Source organism: Quercus robur, chromosome 11, assembly GCF_932294415.1.
Source record: "Quercus robur chromosome 11, dhQueRobu3.1, whole genome shotgun sequence".
Lineage (NCBI taxonomy): Eukaryota > Viridiplantae > Streptophyta > Magnoliopsida > Fagales > Fagaceae > Quercus > Quercus robur.
Genome location: NC_065544.1, coordinates 47916358 through 47936823, shown reverse-complemented (window position 1 = coordinate 47936823; position 20466 = coordinate 47916358). Strand labels below are relative to the sequence as shown.

General features: G+C 33.2%; 2 protein-coding genes and 1 long non-coding RNA gene across 7 annotated transcripts in view; all 3 read left to right on the top strand.

The window, feature by feature from the left end:
• The window catches only part of LOC126706898 (putative disease resistance protein At1g50180), an 88310-nt gene extending 69720 nt beyond the window's left edge, over positions 1–18590 (top strand). The window contains exons 2-5 of one of the 5 annotated variants that reach the window (XM_050406477.1): positions 10871–11482; positions 13068–14708; positions 15416–15498; positions 18254–18590. In XM_050406477.1, coding sequence (XP_050262434.1) covers positions 10871–11482; positions 13068–14698 — 2243 coding nt within the window. In that variant the 3' untranslated portion in view covers positions 14699–14708; positions 15416–15498; positions 18254–18590. Of the gene's footprint in view, positions 1–10632; positions 11483–13067; positions 14709–15415; positions 15505–18253 lie in introns of all 5 variants that reach the window. The other 4 variants (XM_050406475.1, XM_050406476.1, XM_050406478.1 and 1 more) reach the window with 4 other exon arrangements.
• LOC126706894 (pentatricopeptide repeat-containing protein MRL1, chloroplastic) overlaps positions 1–20466 on the top strand; it is a 79038-nt gene that overhangs the window by 42294 nt on the left and 16278 nt on the right. The gene's annotated exons all lie outside the window — the stretch shown is intronic.
• On the top strand, positions 3374–6151 carry LOC126706909 (uncharacterized). Its single transcript, XR_007648757.1, has 3 exons — positions 3374–4253; positions 5040–5119; positions 5792–6151. It is a non-coding gene; the product is annotated as an uncharacterized LOC126706909 (long non-coding RNA).

The following is a 20466-nucleotide window of genomic DNA, read 5'->3' as shown; positions in this document are numbered from 1 at the left end:
TGATAGCTAGATAAAGATTAGCTCAGTGGGGCTATACTTGTGGCTGCTTGTGTGTATTTTGTAGATACTGCATTGAGATATTTTCTTAGAATGTTCTTTTACCAAGAGAATTTGGGAAACTGTCATTGGGTATTGCATAGTTTCAGAAGCTAAGTGCAACTGGCATGATCTAATGAGCTAGGTATTACCAACTTAAGAGGGAAAGTCCTGAGATCATCTTTTTGTTAGCTTGCTCATTGGGCCACTGTGTCTTATGTTTAGTCCTAGAGAAATGCCATTATACATAATTGGTCATTGTGGTCTGAAGAGTAGATTTTGAGAAGAATTAAGAAGAATGTTAGAGGTAGATTAGGGTCCTGAACCAAATTCCAAATATCATTTCTGAACAATATTCTCTACTATATTAAGCCTATAACTGGAGGATAAATTCCAAATAGCATTTGAAGGTGTTCTGTTTTGTTGTAGAAGATTCTGTAATTTGTCTCTAGTCTCTTGGGATGAGTTATGGGCTTAAATAGCCTCTGTTGTATGCTTTAGCCTGGGCTTCACTGTTTCTTATTTCTTTAGTTGGCTTTGTTTTGCATTCTCTGTTCTCCACTAATAAATTCTTTAATGACTCATCAAAGGAAAAAAAAACCCTCAGATTAACTACATTATGTAGTCATTCTTAATATAAAATTTTGCATTATAAATTTACATTGTCAAATTCTTGAAATTGTTGGAGCAGTCATGCTTCCTTTTAAAGACCTGTGAACTATTGGGGTCTTCTATCTTCTTTTTCATCTATGTTATTGAGCAACCAACTCCTAGACTTCTCTTGGTTGCCTTTATGGCCCTGACAATTGTGTGTTTTCTTCTTTCTCCTTTTTACATTTCCATAAACTGCTAAGCATAAGACACACGGGTCATGGAGTCTTATCATCAATGACACATTTTGTACCCTCATAGATACTTGATAAATTTGGAACAAAGACTTACTTGAATTCAACATTCGATTATTAAAAAATCTGCCATTGAAAAGGGAAAAATACTTTAGCAGAAGAGAAATTTGAAAAATTTTGTGTCCTAGAATCATTAATGAGGTTATAAAGAATGTGATTGGTATACAAATACTTGAGAAAATCCAGATCCCTTTCCTTGATGTAAAATTTTATGATTTCCAATTTGTCAATCTTCCCATTTTGGATTAGAATTTTGTAACTTTGGTGTTAAGTATGAGTGAAAATGGAACTCAAACTGTCATACAGATATCCAACCCTTATCCCCACAATTCATAACTTGTTTAAATCCAAATTTATTCACTTATACTCCTGCTTCATCAATCCTGTTATCTCTTTGTTCACTAAAGAATCAAATAACTAGCGCTACTGTATGCATATGCAACAAACTAGGCAGTGTGCGGTGACTGCCTTGCTTCCTTCTGTTATCTTTACCAATGAATAAATGTTAAGGTTTGCAGTGAGAAAGATGCTCCAGTATGGGTAGTCTGTATTGACCGTTACACTGTTAAATCTAAAGACCATGGACTAGTTCAAATTAAAGAAATGAAACAAAAATTTGAGAAAGTATCAAATGATGAAGAAGAACTGGTTGAATTTGAAAATACATTTGGATGTGAAGTAAGAGAATTTCAAGTGTGAGAAAAAAATGAGGCCCTTATACTATTGTAATTACTAATTAGTAAGGGTTTGTTAGCCATTACATATGAATTGACAAATGTACAAAATTTATCTTATGAGAATTGTATCAAATGGTAATTCATCTTTTCTGTTAGTGGAAGTGATTAATGAGTGCTACTAGATCTAAATATCTTTCACACACCCCTCCCCCTTTCATCTTTTGACATACCTATGGTTGACATTACTGCAAGCATTGGATTAATAACTGAGTAAGTTTAATTTCTTTCCAAAAATTTGACATACAGACATGCTATTTAACTGTGTTTGATACTAGGAGACTCTGCAGTAGTTGTATTTCAAGTTTTCAACCTGTGCATCGCTTCCTCATCCAAAGGTTGTAGAACTTCTTATGACTCTCATGTTAAAAGGAGTGCTACATTTTTACTCTCAAGGAAGTAGTTGCATAGAATTTAAATGTCTTTTCTGCTTTCAACAGTTTCTCATATTTTTGCATTATCTGATCATTCTTAAATATTTCTGCATTATAAATTTACATTCTCAAATTGTTGACATTGCAGGACGGGTCATGTTTACTATCATTGTCCTCTGAATTTATTGGGGTCTGCCATATTCATTTGCATCTATCTTATTGAATGACCAAAACGCCATTAGGATTCCTTGCTTATATCTCATGGTACCCTTTAGGGCCTTTATGTATTACCGTCTTTTACAGTCTGCGCATATTTAGCTGCTAAATCTATCTCTCTTTAAGAATGCGCTAACTTGGATTTGCTTAAATTATTATAAGGTTTGTTCATTGACACTAAATGGTGGGGCTCCATAGAGAAGGAATTATATATGACAGTCACTAAGGGTTAGCTACAAATATTTATCACCTCCGGGCCCAAATGTCCAAGTCATTCTTTATCTTGTAAAGATGTTACTTTTTTCTGCTTGTATCTTCATCTTATTGCCAAATAGCCAAGTATTTGCATACAAGGCTTTGCCTCACCTTAATTGTTGGAAGCCGATTGTGTCCAATGCTGTCTCACCCACACATTTGGAAGCCATGTGTCCAATGTTATCTGCAGAAGAATTCTGACATTGTGTGCATGGTCAACATAAAGTTAATTTATGCATTCCTGACAAATCTATTCACTTTATACTAAAATGAAAGCCATTTTAAATGCAATTTAGCTTTAGTGACCATCCAGCCATTTAAATAAATTGCACAATGCATAACCAGTGGCAGGACAAAGGTGCAGTTTAGAAGCAACACTTACAGATGAAAGCCAAGAGGACTTTGTGAACTACACTGGCCAAAAATTCTTTTAAATTTTTTAGTATTTAGTTTTATCATAACGTAAAACTTGATATAAAGCGTCGTTTGAGAAAAGTTTATTTAATTTTTTGCTGATATTTTATTGCTGAATATATAAAAACTAAAAGTTAGAAGTTGAAGCTGATGCCAAACAGACTCATAATCTATATCTATATAATACTAAAAGTTGATGCGTAGCATTTAATGTTGCTTTTCTCCTGTTGAGCCACATCAGCCGTCATGTCATTACCCTTCTATTTCCTAAATTTCTCCAATAATTTCAAAATATTTTTTCCTAAAATTTTCTCTTAATTTTAAAATACTATTAAAAAGAAAATAATTTCTAACACTATCTCCATCATAAACCCCAATCTCTATAGCTTTAATTATATGTAACTTATGTTAGTGTTGTCCTCCATAAGGCCCAAACTTACATGTATCTTACGTTCAACCCAAGCCGAATTGTATTTACTCTTTAACACCAACAGCTTTCTGTCTCCCCTCCTTTTGCTCTACTTGTCTTTCACAGTTTCAAAACTTCAGCCCTTTAGCTTTCTAACGCCAACCTCTATCTCCTCCAAAGACAGTTTCAAAACTTCTGACTTTCAGCTTTCTACCGCCAACTTCTTTCTCTTCCAAATACAATTTCAAAAATTCAGACTTTCAGCTATCTAACGCCAACCTCTTTCTCGTCCCTCCTTCATCTCTTCTTCGGGTATCTCTGAATCTCAATTGTAAATAAAATTAAATGGATATTGTAAAATAATTTACAGTTGAGGATGCGTTGATGGGTCTCCATGGTTATTGAAAATTGATTTGAAAAGATTTTTTTTTTTTTTTTTGGGTGAAATTATTTCAATATTGTTATCTGTCTATTGTGAATATTCCAACGCAGTGGCTTAGGCTCCAGGAAAAAAATATGTAGGAAATATCAGAGACTTGACAGCCCCAAAATCCCAATGTAAATACCACTGACTATCTCTGGTAGTCGTCCAACAGCGTTCAACAGCCCCAAAATCCCAGTATAAATACCCACAGAAAGCCTCTGGTAGTCTTCTAACATCATTGTTTCAATTGTTTATTAATGGATTGCCTACAATGTGTTTGATTATAGTTGTCAATTTTGATTGTTCATTAATGGACTGCCTACAATGTGTTTGATTATAGTTGTCAATAACATTCACACTGCTTTGTTTAAAAAAAAAATCCTCTTGAAGCAACCAAGGTTCAGAAGATGGGAAACTTCAAGTCTTGAAGGATGGGCTTTCAAGTTTGTCGAAGGTGATTCAAGTGGGAGGAATTGCCGGATGAAGGTACTACTATTGATAATGCCTCTTTCTACATTTAGATCGATGATCCATTCCACAATATATTTGTCTCTTTCAATATATGTTGTCAATACATAATCTGTTTTTATGTACCTTGGTCAAATTATTAATTAAACTAATTAGACACTTCCCAAAAAACTTAGCACCAGAAGCCGAGAAATCAGTGCCTTTTCACAGAAACCGGTTGAACTTGCTCTCAATCTGCTTGATTATCTTTGTTCTAGAACAAACATGTTGGTCCAATAGACGTGAATACCAAACAACAATATAGCACTTATTGGATGTTTGGATTTGTTGAGGTCTACCATCAAATGACAAAAATTTGCTATCCATCAATTGATTCTCACCAAAATTTATTGATTACAAGGCTGCAATCTTATTGCCTATAGCTTCAAACAATTTGATAAACTGGATTTGGTTTGTTATCCATTTATGATTTCGACAATATTTGATTCATGAAAATTGTGGCTATTTAAGTTTTCTTATGAAATTGTTTTGTTTTGTTTTTGTTTTTTTTTTTCAATGGCAGATTATTATTTTCTTTAACTATGAACTTTGTTTCCCCTAAACCCCCTTTTTTTAATGGCAAATTATTATTTTCTTTAGTTTATCAATACTATGAACTTTGGTTTTTTCCCCTTTGTTTCTTAATTCCTTTCAAAGTTTTAGAAGAGATGCTTGAATCAAATGTGTTTGATTGGGTTTTACAAATTTTGTAGATTAGCTTTGACTTTGGGAACATTTTCTTTTTTTTTTTCTATTTCAAACCAGTGCCATTTGGGTTCTAAAGTTTTCTCCTTGTATATCACATCCTTTTCTCGAAGAAAGTCACTCTCAAAAGATTTTGATTGGTAAGTGATATATATATATATATATATATATATATATATATATATATGTGTGTGTGTGTGTGTGTGTGTGTGTGTGAGAATTCTATTGACAGAATTATAAAGCCTTATATTACTACAAAGAATATCCTCCTAACATGCTGCTGAATCAGGCTAATATAGCCCTTTTCTTTTTATTCTTTCAATTATTATAAATTGTATGGAATGTAGGCTATTTAAAAAGAGAATTTTTTATTTTCCTTATATGACAAAAAGCTTTCAGTTCCACTTTTGAAGCTTTTATTTCTTTTGCATGCTTAGAGTTTTACGCATTGATTTTGTTTCAGATTTGTTCACTTTATTGAATTAACATCATTTTATGTTGATGTTGTCTGATGATGTGCAAATTATAAGATATCAAAATCCAAGAAAGTCTAAGATCTTTTTTATTTTGGGTTTCTACATAGTAAGAGCACATAAATATGAAAGACAAAACCTACACGTATTATGAGGAGCTTTGTGCGTTGAATACGACCTTTTAATGAGCAAGATGCTATAGCTTAAGATGAAATTATAAGATGTTATCAGCTTAATTATAAGACCTAAGTGAGTTAGGTTGCTTAGATTATGTGTAAATGTGATTTTTACTTGAAATCACTTTTGACAACTTTCTTACTTAGAGTTGTTGACGTGCAGGTTTAAAGAAAAGATATAAGATTCTAGAAGGAGAATGCTTGGATCAAGATTGTCATAGCATTGAGCAACTGTGATAGTTATTGCTATTGGCTTATGTGTAAATTAAATGCCTAAAATAGAGATAGATGTGGCAACAGTGTTTATTAAAAGAGAAATGATATGTCTACAACATTTTTACAACAAATCTTAAGTGGTAGGTTGTTACCAGTTGTTATTGTTGGGGCAAAAAAATAATCTTCGTGTTAGATTTAAATTTGAACTAATAACAACTAACTACCTGTGATTTGTTATGAAAATGTTATAAAAATGTTGTGAACATAGCATCTCTTTTATTGAAATTCTTGATAGTGTCTGATTAGCAAAATAAATTAGAGCAAAAAGTGGATTTGTGTAGAGAGGCTATTGTATATATATATATATATTTGTTTTTTGCAAAATTGAATCTGAATTTTGGCTTTGAGCCAAGTAACATACTAATGATGCCAAAATCGTATCACATACAAAGGTTGCAATCCTCTTTGCAAATAGTTTCCCCATTGTCTTTAACGTTGCTTTAGTTTCAAACATTACACTTTTGTTTTTCTTTTTTTGGGTGGGCTAATCAATCTCTCACTTGTTATTTTAGCTTTTTCTTTTAACTATTAACATAACATAACAAAATTTTTTTCTTTCTCAATCTCTTCTCTTCCTTTTTGTTTTTCTTGGTGGGCAAATCAGTCTCTCATTGATTTCTTTTAGTTTTTTCTTTTAACATAAGGTTGGTTAATTATCCTTTTATTTAACTATCTCGTGCATTACACAGATTAGCAACTAGTATAGATAAAAGATCAATATTATATTACAAATGCTAATTCATTTCAAAAAAATAAAATAATAATTACAAATTCTAAGAACAAAATCACCGAGACCTTAAAAGAGGATTAAGAGAAAATATTGACACTAATGAATTCCTAAAACAATCTAACTAATTAACTCTACAACTAATCAAAGTTGTACACGTTTTTACAGAAAACCAGGTGGTAAACACACGGGTAATTAAGCACGTGCTAAACACGTTTTTACATTGTCCCTAATACGACACCATTTATTTTAAATGAAACGGTATACTTTGCGCTTTAGTGATACAACCTCGTTGCTATCATCTCTGAAAGATAAAGCTTGAGGCTCTGATGGTTAGAGAGAGTTGTATTTTCTGAGCCTACTCATACGTACCATGCACATTCATTGTAAAAAGTGATTGGTGAAGAAATTTATAAGGGATTAAATGTGGACAATGGACCGAGACGGTTCATGGTAGCAGGGGTGGAGTTAGGATTTTTTGTTTGGAGGGGCCAAATTTTGGTATTAATATATTAGTCTTGAGTCAAAATAAACCATCACACACATGTGTAAATGCACATACACAAATATAGACACTAATATTTTGATACTAGAGTAGGTCATAATTTATAAATATATTGTATATAAAATTAACTTTCACATATGTATATTTGCAAGATAATTTTTTAGGGGAATTTATCATCTTTTAAACTCCAACGAGTATACAAAAGTTGTATAGTTTGATATTAAACATGTACAAAAAACGAATTAAAGAAAACAAAAACTAACTTGTCTCTATAACTAGTAGACCAATTGACAAATTCTATTGGTTTTTAAGAGCATCATTGGACAAACTCAAACATTTGGGGGGGCCAACTTTCATTTTTGTAGCTAAATATTTAAAGTTTTTAATACTTACACATAATATAGAATAGTTTTTTAAAATTTTGGGGGGGCCAAGCCTTGCTATAGCTCCGCCCCTGGTGATGGAGGCGTTGAGGTTTGTTTGTTTGTTTGTTTGTTTGTTTGTTTTTTTTTTTTTTTTTTTTTTTTTTTTTTTTTTTTGAGAATTGGAGGCATTGAGGTTGAGTGGAGGAAGAATGAGGTAGAAATTTGGGACTTGTAATTTAGGTTTCCAGGAATTTATTGTTTTGTGAATGATTTTTGTTTAGTCCATATTTATTTTTTATTTTGTAGTTAAAGGGGCATGAATTTTATTTATTTATTTTTCTTGTAGATTAATATCTAAATATTTTAGAAGAGGAGAGCCACGCGCGTGCGCGCGCACACACACATATATATAAAAGGGCAAATCATAATTTTTCAAATTATGAATATATACCAGTTTTTTTTGGGGGGGGGGGGGGGGGGCCAATTAGGGCCAAAATTTAAATTTTCAACTTATATGTGGCCCCCCTTGCCCTATTGTAGATCCGTCTCTGGCTCCACCTGTGCACACAAGGAAGATGAAAAGAAGTTCTAATATAAAGACATACTATAAATTTTACTCAAAAGTTATGATAATCATGTATTAAGTTGATTGTAGATGCAAACAGTTTTTTCTTATTAAAAATATTCATTTGAGGGGTTAAAAACATTAAGACTGTTTGAAAATATGTAAAATATTTTACTTAAAGAAAAACATTTTCTGTTGTTTGACTGTATTGTGAAAATTACACCGGATAATTATTTCTTGTGTTTGTTCTTGGATGTAAAAAATCTCTATTCTATGGAAAATGTAAGCCCAAACCAGCCGCCACCACCAAGGACAAGCACAACCCATCACCACCCACCCAAAATCCAAATCGGGAAGAGGAAAAAAACTGCCACCATTACTCTATTGCCATCACCACCCACAGAAAATCCACCACCACCCACACAAAACCCACCACCACACAATACAAAAACCACCAAAACACCACCACCCACACCACCACAACGACACCAAAAAAATCAGAGATCAAAGAAAACGAAAATTAGACACAAAAATAAGTAGGAGGCTTGGTTCGAGTCAAAGAGAAAAAGTGAGATAAGAGAGAGTATCATGAGTGAGAGTGGAAGAGAGGGTGTGGTTCTTGAACAAAGGCACTAGATCGGTGACATGTAGTGTCCGATCCGGCCTTGGTTGGTTAGAGGGAAAGAGAGAGAAAGCAGATTGGCGAGTGGTGGAGACGAGATCGAGAGGAGACGATCTGACCCAGAGGGCGGCGTTGATGAGATCGAGAGGAGATGATTAGACCCAGAGTGCAGCGGTGACGACATCGAGAGGAGGACAAGGCGATCTAGAGGGTGGCGGCGACAGGCTTCAGGCGGCGGCAACGATCAAACTTGGTTCAATCTCTCTCTCTCTCTCTCTCTCTTCTCGGGTGTGTTAGCCCTCTCCCCTCCTTATGCTTTGGCTTGGCATGAGTGAGCTTAGTGAGTGAGGATAGGAATTTTCTATGGAGAATGGAAATGGTTTGAAGGTAAATTGAATGTGTAAAATGATTTATGGGTGTGGGGTGGGTATTTTACGGTCAACTGAAATCTATTTTCAGTTTGACCGTAATTTCCTATGTTGCCAAACACCAGCAATGGTGTAAATCAATTTCAAAAATTCAATTACAGTAGAAACAAACACAGCCTAAGTATATCTGAACAAGAAATTTTGAAATTTGGATGAAATGATAAAGTATTTTACAATTTTTTTTTTTTTTTTTTTTTGGGGAAGTCAAAAGAGAACTTTCATTCAAATTGTAATGGCTAATGGGATAGTGGTACAGCAATCCAAATATCCATTAGGTACTAGAAGTATTGGGCCTATCATCTTGATTAACTTACTTGACAGATGTGCCACCAATTTCCCTTCCCGCCATATGAATTGGACCTAAGAAAGTCCATCAAACAACACTTGAGCAGCTGTTTGGTAGAGTGTTTTGAATAATAGTTTTCAGTGTTTAAATGATATTACATATATTTTTACACTTTTTCACTCACACATATTTCTAAAAAATACAAACAACATTTTTAGAATAACATTACCCAATGAGCCTTAAATGGATATGAGTATTGACCCTGCAGTCATTACTAAAAAAAAAAAAGGTTTATATTCATTAAAAAAAAAAACAGGTTTATAACTGCATTTTGTGATGGCATTTTCAAAAAATTTAAACATTAATAAAAATAAAAATATTGATTTTTTTTTTCCTTTTCAAACTGAAGGAAAAAACAAAGATATGAGAATTTTCCATTTCAACCAACAGAAGTATAAAATGATTGTCATCAAAAAATGAGCACACCAAACCGAAGCTTTGCACATTATTTAGATGGAGACCTTTTTCTTTCGACACAATATTTAAGTTAGCATCTAGCCCAAAAAAAAAGAAAAACAATAATGAAGTTAGCTGTATCTCACTTTGAAAAGATGAATAATTGAGGCTAGCATCGTTCACGTTTTCTACTTTGTTGAAACTTTTGCTAACACGTCACAAAAACCCAGAGCACTTTTTCTTTGGCAGTGGCATTTGATTTGACAAAAAATTGTCAGATAGCAAGATGAAGAAAACACAAATTCCAAAAGGTAGAGCAAATTTTTTTTTTTTTTTGGGGGGGGGGGGGGGGGGGTGGGGTTGGTTTGGTTAAAGTGAGAAATTTTCATTAGGGTAAAGAAAAGGAGGGGCCCAAAGTAAAGTAAAGCAAAACTACAATCAGTGTCGGTTGACGAAAAAAAAGAAAACCGAATTTAAGTGGAGTATGTGCAAAAAGGGAAGGTTTGAGTGAAATCATACAAAGAGAGTGCAAATTCCTTCAAAATGTGAGCAAACTAACATTCAAGGCTCCCATTCGATCCGTTCTTCTCTTTTCAGTGAAGCCAAATGGCTGAGGCGGTTGTTTCGAGTGTCGTGACAAGGATTGGTGACTTGCTCGTACAAGAAGGAAAATACTTGTCCGGGGTGAGTAACCAAGTTGAGCTGCTAAAAACTGAGCTCAATCTGATGCAAGGCTTATTAAAAGATGCAGATGCGAGGCAGGATGAATCAGAGGCTGAAATAAGAGATCTTGCTTATGATGCAGATGATATCATTGCAACATATGCCCTCACAGTTGGAACCAGAAAGGGAGGAGGCATACAAAAGTTCATCAAGAGGTGCAGTTGCATCTTGGATGAAGTAATTACATTCCACAAGGTTGGGTCACAGATTGAAGATATCAAGGCGAAAGTTTCTAGTTTGAGAACGATTTTTCGAGACTATGGGATAAGAGAATCTATGATAAAAGGAGGCGGATCCAGTTCTTTTAATGAGAGGAAGCGAGAGGAAAGGCAAACATTTCCTCATCTTGACCATGATGTCGTTGGGTTTGACGATGATCTAAATAAATTGGTGGAGTTTTTGCTGAAAGAAGGGGAAGGCAATAGAGTTGCTTCCATATGTGGTATGGGTGGTCTGGGAAAAACCACTCTTGCCAAGATGGTTTATAACCACAAGAAAATCAAGCAACATTTTGTTCGCCGCACTTGGTCATATATCTCACAACAATGTCAAAGAAGACGTGTTTGGGAAGAAATTCTGATTAAGGTTCAGTCTCCAACTAAAGAGGAAAGGGATGAAATTCAAAAGTTGACAGATGCAGAGATCATTGAGAAACTTCGTGAAGTTCAACTCCAGAAAAAGTGTTTGGTGATTATAGATGATATTTGGGATATTGAGACTTGGAACAGTCTACGCGCTGCCTTCCCATTAAAGAATACTAGTAGTAAAATTCTGCTTACCTCTCGTAATAAAGAAGTGTCTTTACAAGTAGATGCCGAAGGTTTTCTTTATGAATTGCAATGCCTAAATAAGGAAAGGAGTTGGGAATTGCTTCAGAAGATAGCAATATTTCGGAGAAAAGGTATCACAACTAATTTTCTCCCGTGCTAATTAATTTGAAGAATATTTTCTTTTTATTTTATCTCTTAATTAATTTGAATGAAACACGATCTATTAATAAAAATAATTTAAAAATAAAAATAAATAATAACTTGCAAATAATAAATTTATCTAGATATAAATTTTTAATAGTAAGATATTGAGGTTTAATTAATTTTAATATATAAATATATGGATGTGTATGTCTATGTGTACTTGGACACCTATGTATGTAATATTTATTTTTATTTGCTGCATGTGAACGTCGATAGTAGATTCTTAATCCTCAAATTTAAATCAAATGTAATCTTAACGGGAAAAAAAAAGTAATTTCTTTTGGTATGTTTAACTAGTATTTGATGACACAAAAATATAAAAAAATTCAATATGAATAATAAAAAATATATATATATATATATAGAGAGAGAGAGAGAGAGAGATTTCTCCAAAACTTTGGACCAAGTGTACTAAAATGTTGGTTATACAATTTTGAAGGGTAGATCAAAGCGGGTAGTGAAAAATTGCCATCCCTAATTGGCCATATACATAAAAAAGTATACAAAATAATATATTAGATAATGAACAATAAATACATATTTATTTTGAAAATACCTTTTTTCATAGTAAAATGTTTTGATTAATAAACATATTACTAATTTATGTTTGTTTATACTTCATTATTTTTTTATTTACCTTACAAAAGTTGTGAAAATATATTTGAAAGTTGTTTAAATTCATTTAGATTTTATTTTCACTCAATTTTGTTAATATTTATAAGTTTAGTCGTTTGTTTTATTTCAATTAATTATTATATTATCTATGACATCATCACAATTTAAACTGTGAAGAATTAAGTGATTGATAGAAGCTTATTAAAAAAAAAAGTGATTGATAGAAGGAATTTATTTGGATTGGAAGACTATTATCTATTTTAAAATGAGAGGGAAGGGGGATTCTATATATCAATATTATTATAGATATAAAAAAAGGGGAAAGTTTCCTGGGAAAAGGTAGCTCTATATTACTGTAAAAAAGAAAAGAGGTTTGATTTTAAACAAATTTTGACACTTCAAAGTTAAAATTGCTAGATGGTCAAACTTGAATCTCACATTTAAGCTAGCCCTACACCAACCAATGATAATTCTAGAAACTAACACTCGTATTAGTTAGTAATTCCGAAAGAAAATGGTTTGACTAATACTTTTATATTATTAATATATTAGCAAATTGGTGAATTCTTCCAAAATAATTGAGAAAAATATTAGCACAAAATTAAAAGTAAAGAGTTTGAATTAATTGTAATTGCATTTTAAATCATTTAGTAAAATTAATTTGATACCAGTTGAGAGCCTGTATATTGGGTAAAAGTCACGTATTAGTATCTTCCATAAGCATGGAACAAATTTCTCCAAATGGATGTACATCAATGGGTTAATAAATATTATGTTACTTGTAGATTTTCAAGTCTTTAAATATAGGTGCTTGATGTTATTATTGTAGTTGATTTTGTTGTGGTTGTCATTGTTCAAGAAGAAATGATATTATTTTGTTTATTGTTGGCTTTGCAGACTGTGTGACCAACGCTAACAAGCATAATATCGAAAAATTAGGGAAGGAAATGATTGAGTATTGTGGAGGTTTACCGTTGGCTATCACGGTACTTGGAGGCTTTTTAGTGGCAAAGCAAACACCAAATGAGTGGGAGGATGTGCTTAAACATATTAAATCATATATTTTTAAAGAGGATGACTTACGAGTCAATAAGGTCTTAAGTTTAAGTTATAATGATTTACCTTGCCACTTGAAACCATGCTTTCTATATTTAGGCCATTTTCCAGAGGATTTTGAGATACCGACAGAGGAATTGATTCAAATGTGGATGGGCGAAGGTTTTATACCACAAATTTTGCATGAAGAAGATAGTGAGGATACAATGGAGTATGAGGGAGAACAATATTTGCGAGAGCTAATCCAGAGGTGCATGGTTCAGGTGGGGGAAATTAGCAAACTTGGAAGGATCAAAACTTGCCGAATCCATGATCTTATGCGAGATTTTTGCATTTCAAAAGCCCAACAAGAAAATTTTCTCCAAATCACCAAGAAAAATATTCACTCCATGGAAGGAAGCCAATGGCATATTGATAAAATTAGAAGACTTGCTATCACTTTGGAATCAAATGATAACTACCTCAAAGGAATTAAATTTAGTGAATATCCTTACCTCAGGTCTCTTCTCTACTTTGTACGTCCTAAAGAATTTTATTTCAAGAAATCCAAGTTGCTTAGAGTCTTAAATATGAAAAATTACAATGGAAAAAACTTACCTAAAGATATTGGACGTTTCATCCATTTGAGATTTTTATCTTTGGAAAATAGCAATATAAATAAGGTGCCTTCATCCCTTGGCAATTTGAGATGCTTGCAGACACTTGATTTACGACTTAAAGCTTGCAGATGTAGAGTGCCAAATATTTTAAAGAAGATGGAACAGTTGAGGCATCTTTACCTACCCTTCATTTATTGGGTAAGTGAGAAGTTAGAATTGGGTAATCTTTATTATTTGCAAACATTGCTGAATGTTAGGCCCAAAACCATCAAAATGCCCACAAGTTTCCGATTCAACTATCTTCGGATTCTTAGCATCAAAGATCAAAATGCCCACAAGTTTACTGGTGAAGCGCCCCATGTAATACAAATACTATCAAGCTGTCCACATATATATAAGCTAGTTATATATGTACAGGACCTTAAGAAACTTCCAGAAACTCGCCAGTTCCTCCTAAATCTTGCCGAGTTGAAATTAAAATATACTGGTCTTGAAGAAGACCCAATGCCAACCTTAGAGAAGTTGCCAAATTTAAAAATCCTCCACCTCTTACAGAACTCTTTCGAAGGGAAGGATATGGATTGTTCTGAAGGAGGATTTCCTTTGCTTCAGTATCTTTTCCTTGATCATTTGTACTCCTTAGAGGAGTGGAGGGTGGAGAAAGGAGCCATGCCCAATCTTTGCCAATTGAAAATTAATTATTGCAATAGTTTGAAGACTATTCCAGATGGATTGAGGTTCGTCACAACCCTCCGGGAATTGGAGATCACAAACATGAGAGAGTCATTCAAAGATATGCTTGACGAAGGAGGACTGGATTTTGACAAAGTCAAACATGTGCCTTCCCTTGTATTTCAAAACTGTGACTGGTAACGGTTATCAGGTACAGTAATGAATTCCTGCATATTTGATAAATTTTAGGGCCTTCTTTTCTTCTACATCTCTCTCCGATTAATTCAAAATTTCCCCAATAATATTAAGCAAAATATTTCCGTAATGCAAGGGTATTTCTTCTTTTGATAAGAATGAAGCTCTTATCTATTTTTTTTCACTTATTTATTAGGTTTTGAACCCACAACCTATCTAATCATTATATTAGAAGCAAATTCTTTTCTGCTTCATCTTGTGGTGGACTCTTAATTTTTGCCTCTGTTATCAATAAATTAAGCAATGAGTTTTATTTGACAGTTTTTCTTTTAATTTCTACAGCTTAAATATATTGGTTGACGCCACAAACATAGTTCTAAATGTTGCCTTAATGAGTTTTGTATACAGCATATTTTAATTCATTTTTGATCTTTTGGGCTTTAATCATGGAGCAAAAGTTTCTACTCTGCTTCAACTAATGAAAAATCAACAAAATATTTTCACTGCTTTGCAACTCTGTATGAGTTTGTGACAGTTTGGGGTCTTAACTACTTTCGTTTTATGGGTCCTACTTTTTCTTTTCATTTCAACAGCATGACTATTTTGGTTTCTAAATCATACTTATTGAGTTCATGTCTATAGGCTATAGCATATTTCATTTTAATTCATTTTCTGAGCTTAATCATTTTAGTTTGTGTTTTTTTTTTTTTTTTTTTTTGAAAGGTGAAATCATCCATGGTGCAAAAGTTTCTCCTCAGGTTCAATTCATGAAAAATCAACAAAAGATTCTCACTACTTTGCAACTTGTACGGGTTGGTGTTAGTTATACAATTTGAGGGATTTGATTGCATAGACTCATTAAACATCTTTTCTGATACCTATGTATAGTGCTGCAAAGAATTGTTTGTTTGTTTTATTATTGCTTTGCTATTATTGCACTCTTTGTTCATGTATCCTGTTGATTAAAAGAACCCAATGCCTCATTGAAGGAGAAAAATAATTCTTCAATTAATTTGCAATTCTCATATTTCATTAAGCTATGTTTATCTTGCGGCAGTTTAGATACATATTGTTTATAGCGAAGATAGTTCAGTCTGTCCTTTAGTTAAATAGTAGTGGTGTATCTTATTGAGCTGGGAAAAACAAATAGCATGGATGGAATCACTGCTTTTTCCAAATCTTTACAGGTACTAAGACATTAGTTATGTGCAATTGAGATATAAAAAATTATGCAGAAAAATTATGTTAGATGGAAATTCTATTCCTTTTAGATTTTATGCCATAATTGGAACTCTATAAATTCAACATCATACATAATCAGAGTAATAATTATTAAGCAATTTGGTTGTTCTTAAGTCTTAACAGTAATTTAAATAGTTCTAGTTGAATAGAGTGTTGGGTGAATATGAGCTGTAAAAGGCTTATTGTAAACTAGAAGATGAGGTTATTATATAGTTATACACTTATACTATTGTGATTAGTGGGGAATCATAGCCATTGTATATGTAGGATATTTTTTTTTTTTGAAAAGTTTCTGTTGAGAGTAATATCAAATGATTATTTATGTTTTCCAATTCTCAGTATACATATAATTAATGTTTTAGACAAGCCTTGAGTTGATAACCATATTGGAGTTTTATTTCTATGCAAACATTTTAGTGTTTTTAACTTGGAAAGCTCGGCTTAGTTTCACTTTAACCTCATGGTTTGTAGAACTTTCTATGCCTCCATTGGCATGAGAGGAATGCTAGATTTAATCTTGTGCCACATATTTTGGACTATAAAGGTCCCACAAGATTGTAATGGGGCTATAGAGTTGTCCTAAAACTTAGAAGTGAGGTTAGGAGGTTCATAAAGTTTGATGTAGGGGATGGTTCATGAAGTATAACTTTAGGATTATCCATGATGCAGCAACTAAATCTGAGGCAAAGGTGGATTCTGTTTTGAAGAACAAAATAAGGGTTTGGAAACCTGCAAGGTCCAAAGAATTAATCACCATACAATGCTAGTTGTGTTTGGTTGAGATTAATAATGATAAAGCTAGGTGGTCTGCAACTAGATCAGGCTGGCTGCTCTTGTGCAGCCATCTGCAATGAACAAAAAGCTAAGGCAAATGAGGTGGGATGGTGGAGACTGTTGGGCTTTGTGGAGCCTAGTTGTGTTTGATCCGGATTATGACCCGACCCGAAATAATATTGTTACATTTTTTTAATGGGAGATTTTCTGAGGCTTAGTCCAGGGATCATTTGTTTTTAGAATGTTCTTTTGCCAAGAGAATCTGGTTCACTATCATTCGGTACTGCTTAGTTTCAGAGGCTAAGTGCAATTGGCATGATCTAATGTGCTAGGGTATTACCAAGGGAGAAGCCTGAGATCATCTATTTGTAAGCTTGCCCATTGGGCCAATGTGTATTAGGTTTGGTCTTGGAGAAATGCCATTATACATGATGGGTCAGTGTGGCTTGAAGAGAAGATGTTGAGAAGAACTTGGAAAGATGTTAGAGGTAGATTAGAGTCCTGAACCAAATTCCAAATATCATTTCTGACCAATATTCTCTGCTATAATTGGGTGATAAATTCTTCTGTTATTCCAAATATCTGTGTGTATTACTGATGTTTAGGAGGTGTTCTGTTTTGGTGTGAAAATTTCTGTTATCTGTTCTTACCTGAGTTTCTAGTTGTGTGAATTTGTAAGAATCTGGTCTCTAGATATGAGTTTTGGGATTTAATAGCCTTTGTTGTATTCTTTAGCCTAGGTTTTACTGTCCCTAGTTTCTGTCGTTTGCCTAGCTTTGTTATGTTCTCTATTAATAATATCCTTTACTAATTCATCCAAAAAAAATATTGAACTAAGATTAATTGCATTATGTAGTCATCCTTAATATAACATTTTTTATTTATAAATATACATTCTCAAAATCTTGAAATTGTAAGAGCAGTCATGTTTGCTATTAATGTCTTGTGAGCTATTGCCTCTTCTCCATCAGTCTTATTGAGCAACAAAAAGACCCATCAGCACTCCGTGCTTCCAGACTTCTATTGGTTGCCTCTATGGCCCTAGTGTGTGTTTGTGTTTTGTTCATTTTTCTTTTTCATATTTTCGTAATCCACTAGGCATAAGATTCAAAGTGGATTGAATTTCAATTTTTTATTTTTTTTAAGAAAATAGAGAAGAAGAAAAAACTTCATTTCTATCATTCAGAAGGAGTAAAAATTGAATTTCAATTTATACACTTATTTATTAGGTTCTGAACCCACAACTTACCTCTCCACTATATTACAAGCAAATTCTTTTCTGTTTCATCTTGCAGTGGTGTCTCAATTTTTGCTACTTTTATTAACAGTTTCTTCTCTCTTTTTCTCCACTATTTTGGGGTCTTTTTTTTTTTTTTTTTTTTTTTGGGTCCTACTTTCTTTTCATTCCTACAACATATATTTATATTGGTTGATGGTGTAAATATAGTTCTAAATCTTAATTTAATGAGTTCATGTCTATGGTATATTTCATTTTATTCATGTTTGATGTTTGGGCTTAATCATTCTCCTTTGGTTTTTTCCCAGGTGAAATCATCCATGGTCTGCAATTAGTACAAGTTGGTGTCAGTTATACAATTTGAAGGATATGATTGCACGGACTCATTAAACATATTCTCTGATGTCTAAGTGTAGTGATGTAAAGAATTGTTTGTTTGGTGATGGTACTTTGCGTTGTGATATTTTGTTGGGTGGTTTGTTTGCATTAGTGTGTTTGTTTTAGTGTTGCTTTCTTGTTCAGCTGTGCTGCTTTGCTATGATTGCACTCTTTGTTCATGTATTTTGATGAATAAAAGAACCCAATGTATCATTGGATGAGAAAAATGATTCTTCATTTGATGTGGGATTCCTCATATTTCTTCAAGTTATGTTTATCTCATTGCATTTTAGATGTATATTGTTTATAGTGAAGCTAGTCCAGTTTGTCCTTGCGTTAAGTTGTAGAACTATATCTTTTTGGGTTGGGAATATCAATTAGCATGGATGGAGACTGCTAATTTTTCCATGTCAATTTGGTAACTAAAACATGGTGCAACAACTAAATCTGAGGCAAAGATGGATTCTGTTTTGAAGAACAAAATAAGGGTTTGGAAACCTACAATTCTACAAGGTCCAACTAATTAATCACCATTCAATGCCAGCTAGGTGGTCTGCTAGATCAGGCTGGCTGCTCTTGTGCAGCCATCTGCAAATGAACATAAAGCTAAGGTAGATAAGGTGGAATGGTGGAGACTCTGGTGGTTTATCCTTGTTATCCCTTGTTTGCCTTTATTGGTTGAAACTCATGACCTTGACAGTACTAAATCTGGAAATCATGGACTAGTTCAAATTAAAGAAATGAAACCAAAAAAAAAATTGTCTAGATGAAAACTCTTGCCTGGTCTCTTTGTGGGTAACCTTTACCTACAAATAATGCAAGTCTATGCTATGTCTTGGTGCCAGAATCATTTGGTTTGCTTCAGTGTTGTATGTATTAGGGAATGTGCTCTCCATTAAATTAAAACTACCAAATAATGAAATCGGCAGGCAGGTGGCTCTGACTAGTAGGATTGCCAAGCTAGTTAGAAATTCCAAATCCATCCAAAGACTTGACTATTTTAAGAAGACATGAGATGGAGAAATGGTTGAAATTCAACATTTAAAGAATTTATTCAACTAAAAAAAGAGATTACTGTGACTATTTTAACATTCTTTTACACTTTGGACCAAATACCTACATCAATGCTTATAATGTACCGAACAGGGGGCTTTTATCAACAAGAAGACACCTAGTGCACCCAAGTGTTCATATTCTTATCATAATACTGAATTATAAGTTATATATTTTAAAAATTAAAGCATTCACAAAAGAAAACTAATTCAACTAGATGAGCTTGTTCATCTAGGATTCCTTGATAATAAAGATTAATCTATGAACATATTCTAAAATATACGACTCCAATTCACATCTATGTTTAAGCTGTCATATTTATGCCTGGAATCCTATACTTCAATTTTGTGTCTACAGTTGAGATAAATGCAGGACATGTGCTTTTAATTATTTTCTGTAGCATGGAACATCTTCCCTTTGCCATGCGTCCGCCAGATAGGTTCCCTATGAATGGTTTTCTGCTGAGACAATTGCATTTCCATTTACTGAAAAATATCATGTTCTATTGGAATTGTTTCAACTTCACATGCTATTGATTGATTACTAGCTTCAGCTTCACATTGACTGGAAACCATTATTTGTTTATACTGCTCTTGTGGTTGCTGTGACAAAGATGAACTGGACCAGTTTGAAAATACAATTGGGTTATGAAGTAAGATAATTCCATGTGACAAAGATGAGGCCCTGATACTATTGTAATTATTAGGGGCTTGTTAGCCATTACATATGAATGACATAAACATAAAATTATTTAGTGAGTGGTATCAAATGATAATTCATCTTTTTTTTTTTTTTTTTTTATTATTATTAGTGGCAGTGATTAATGAGTGTTACTAAAGCTAAAGATATCACACTGCCTCTTATCTCTTAAATTTAACATGCATCAAGTTAATAACCGTGGGGGAGTTTAATTTTCTTTCCAAAAATTTAACATACAGACACTGTTTAACATTGTTTGATACTTGGAGAGCTCTGCAGTTGTTGTACTTCAACGAGCATTGCTTCTTCATTTAAAGGATGTAGAACTTCGGATGCCCCTTATGTTAATAGGAGTGCTACATTTTAATTCTCATGACAGTTGTTGTATAGA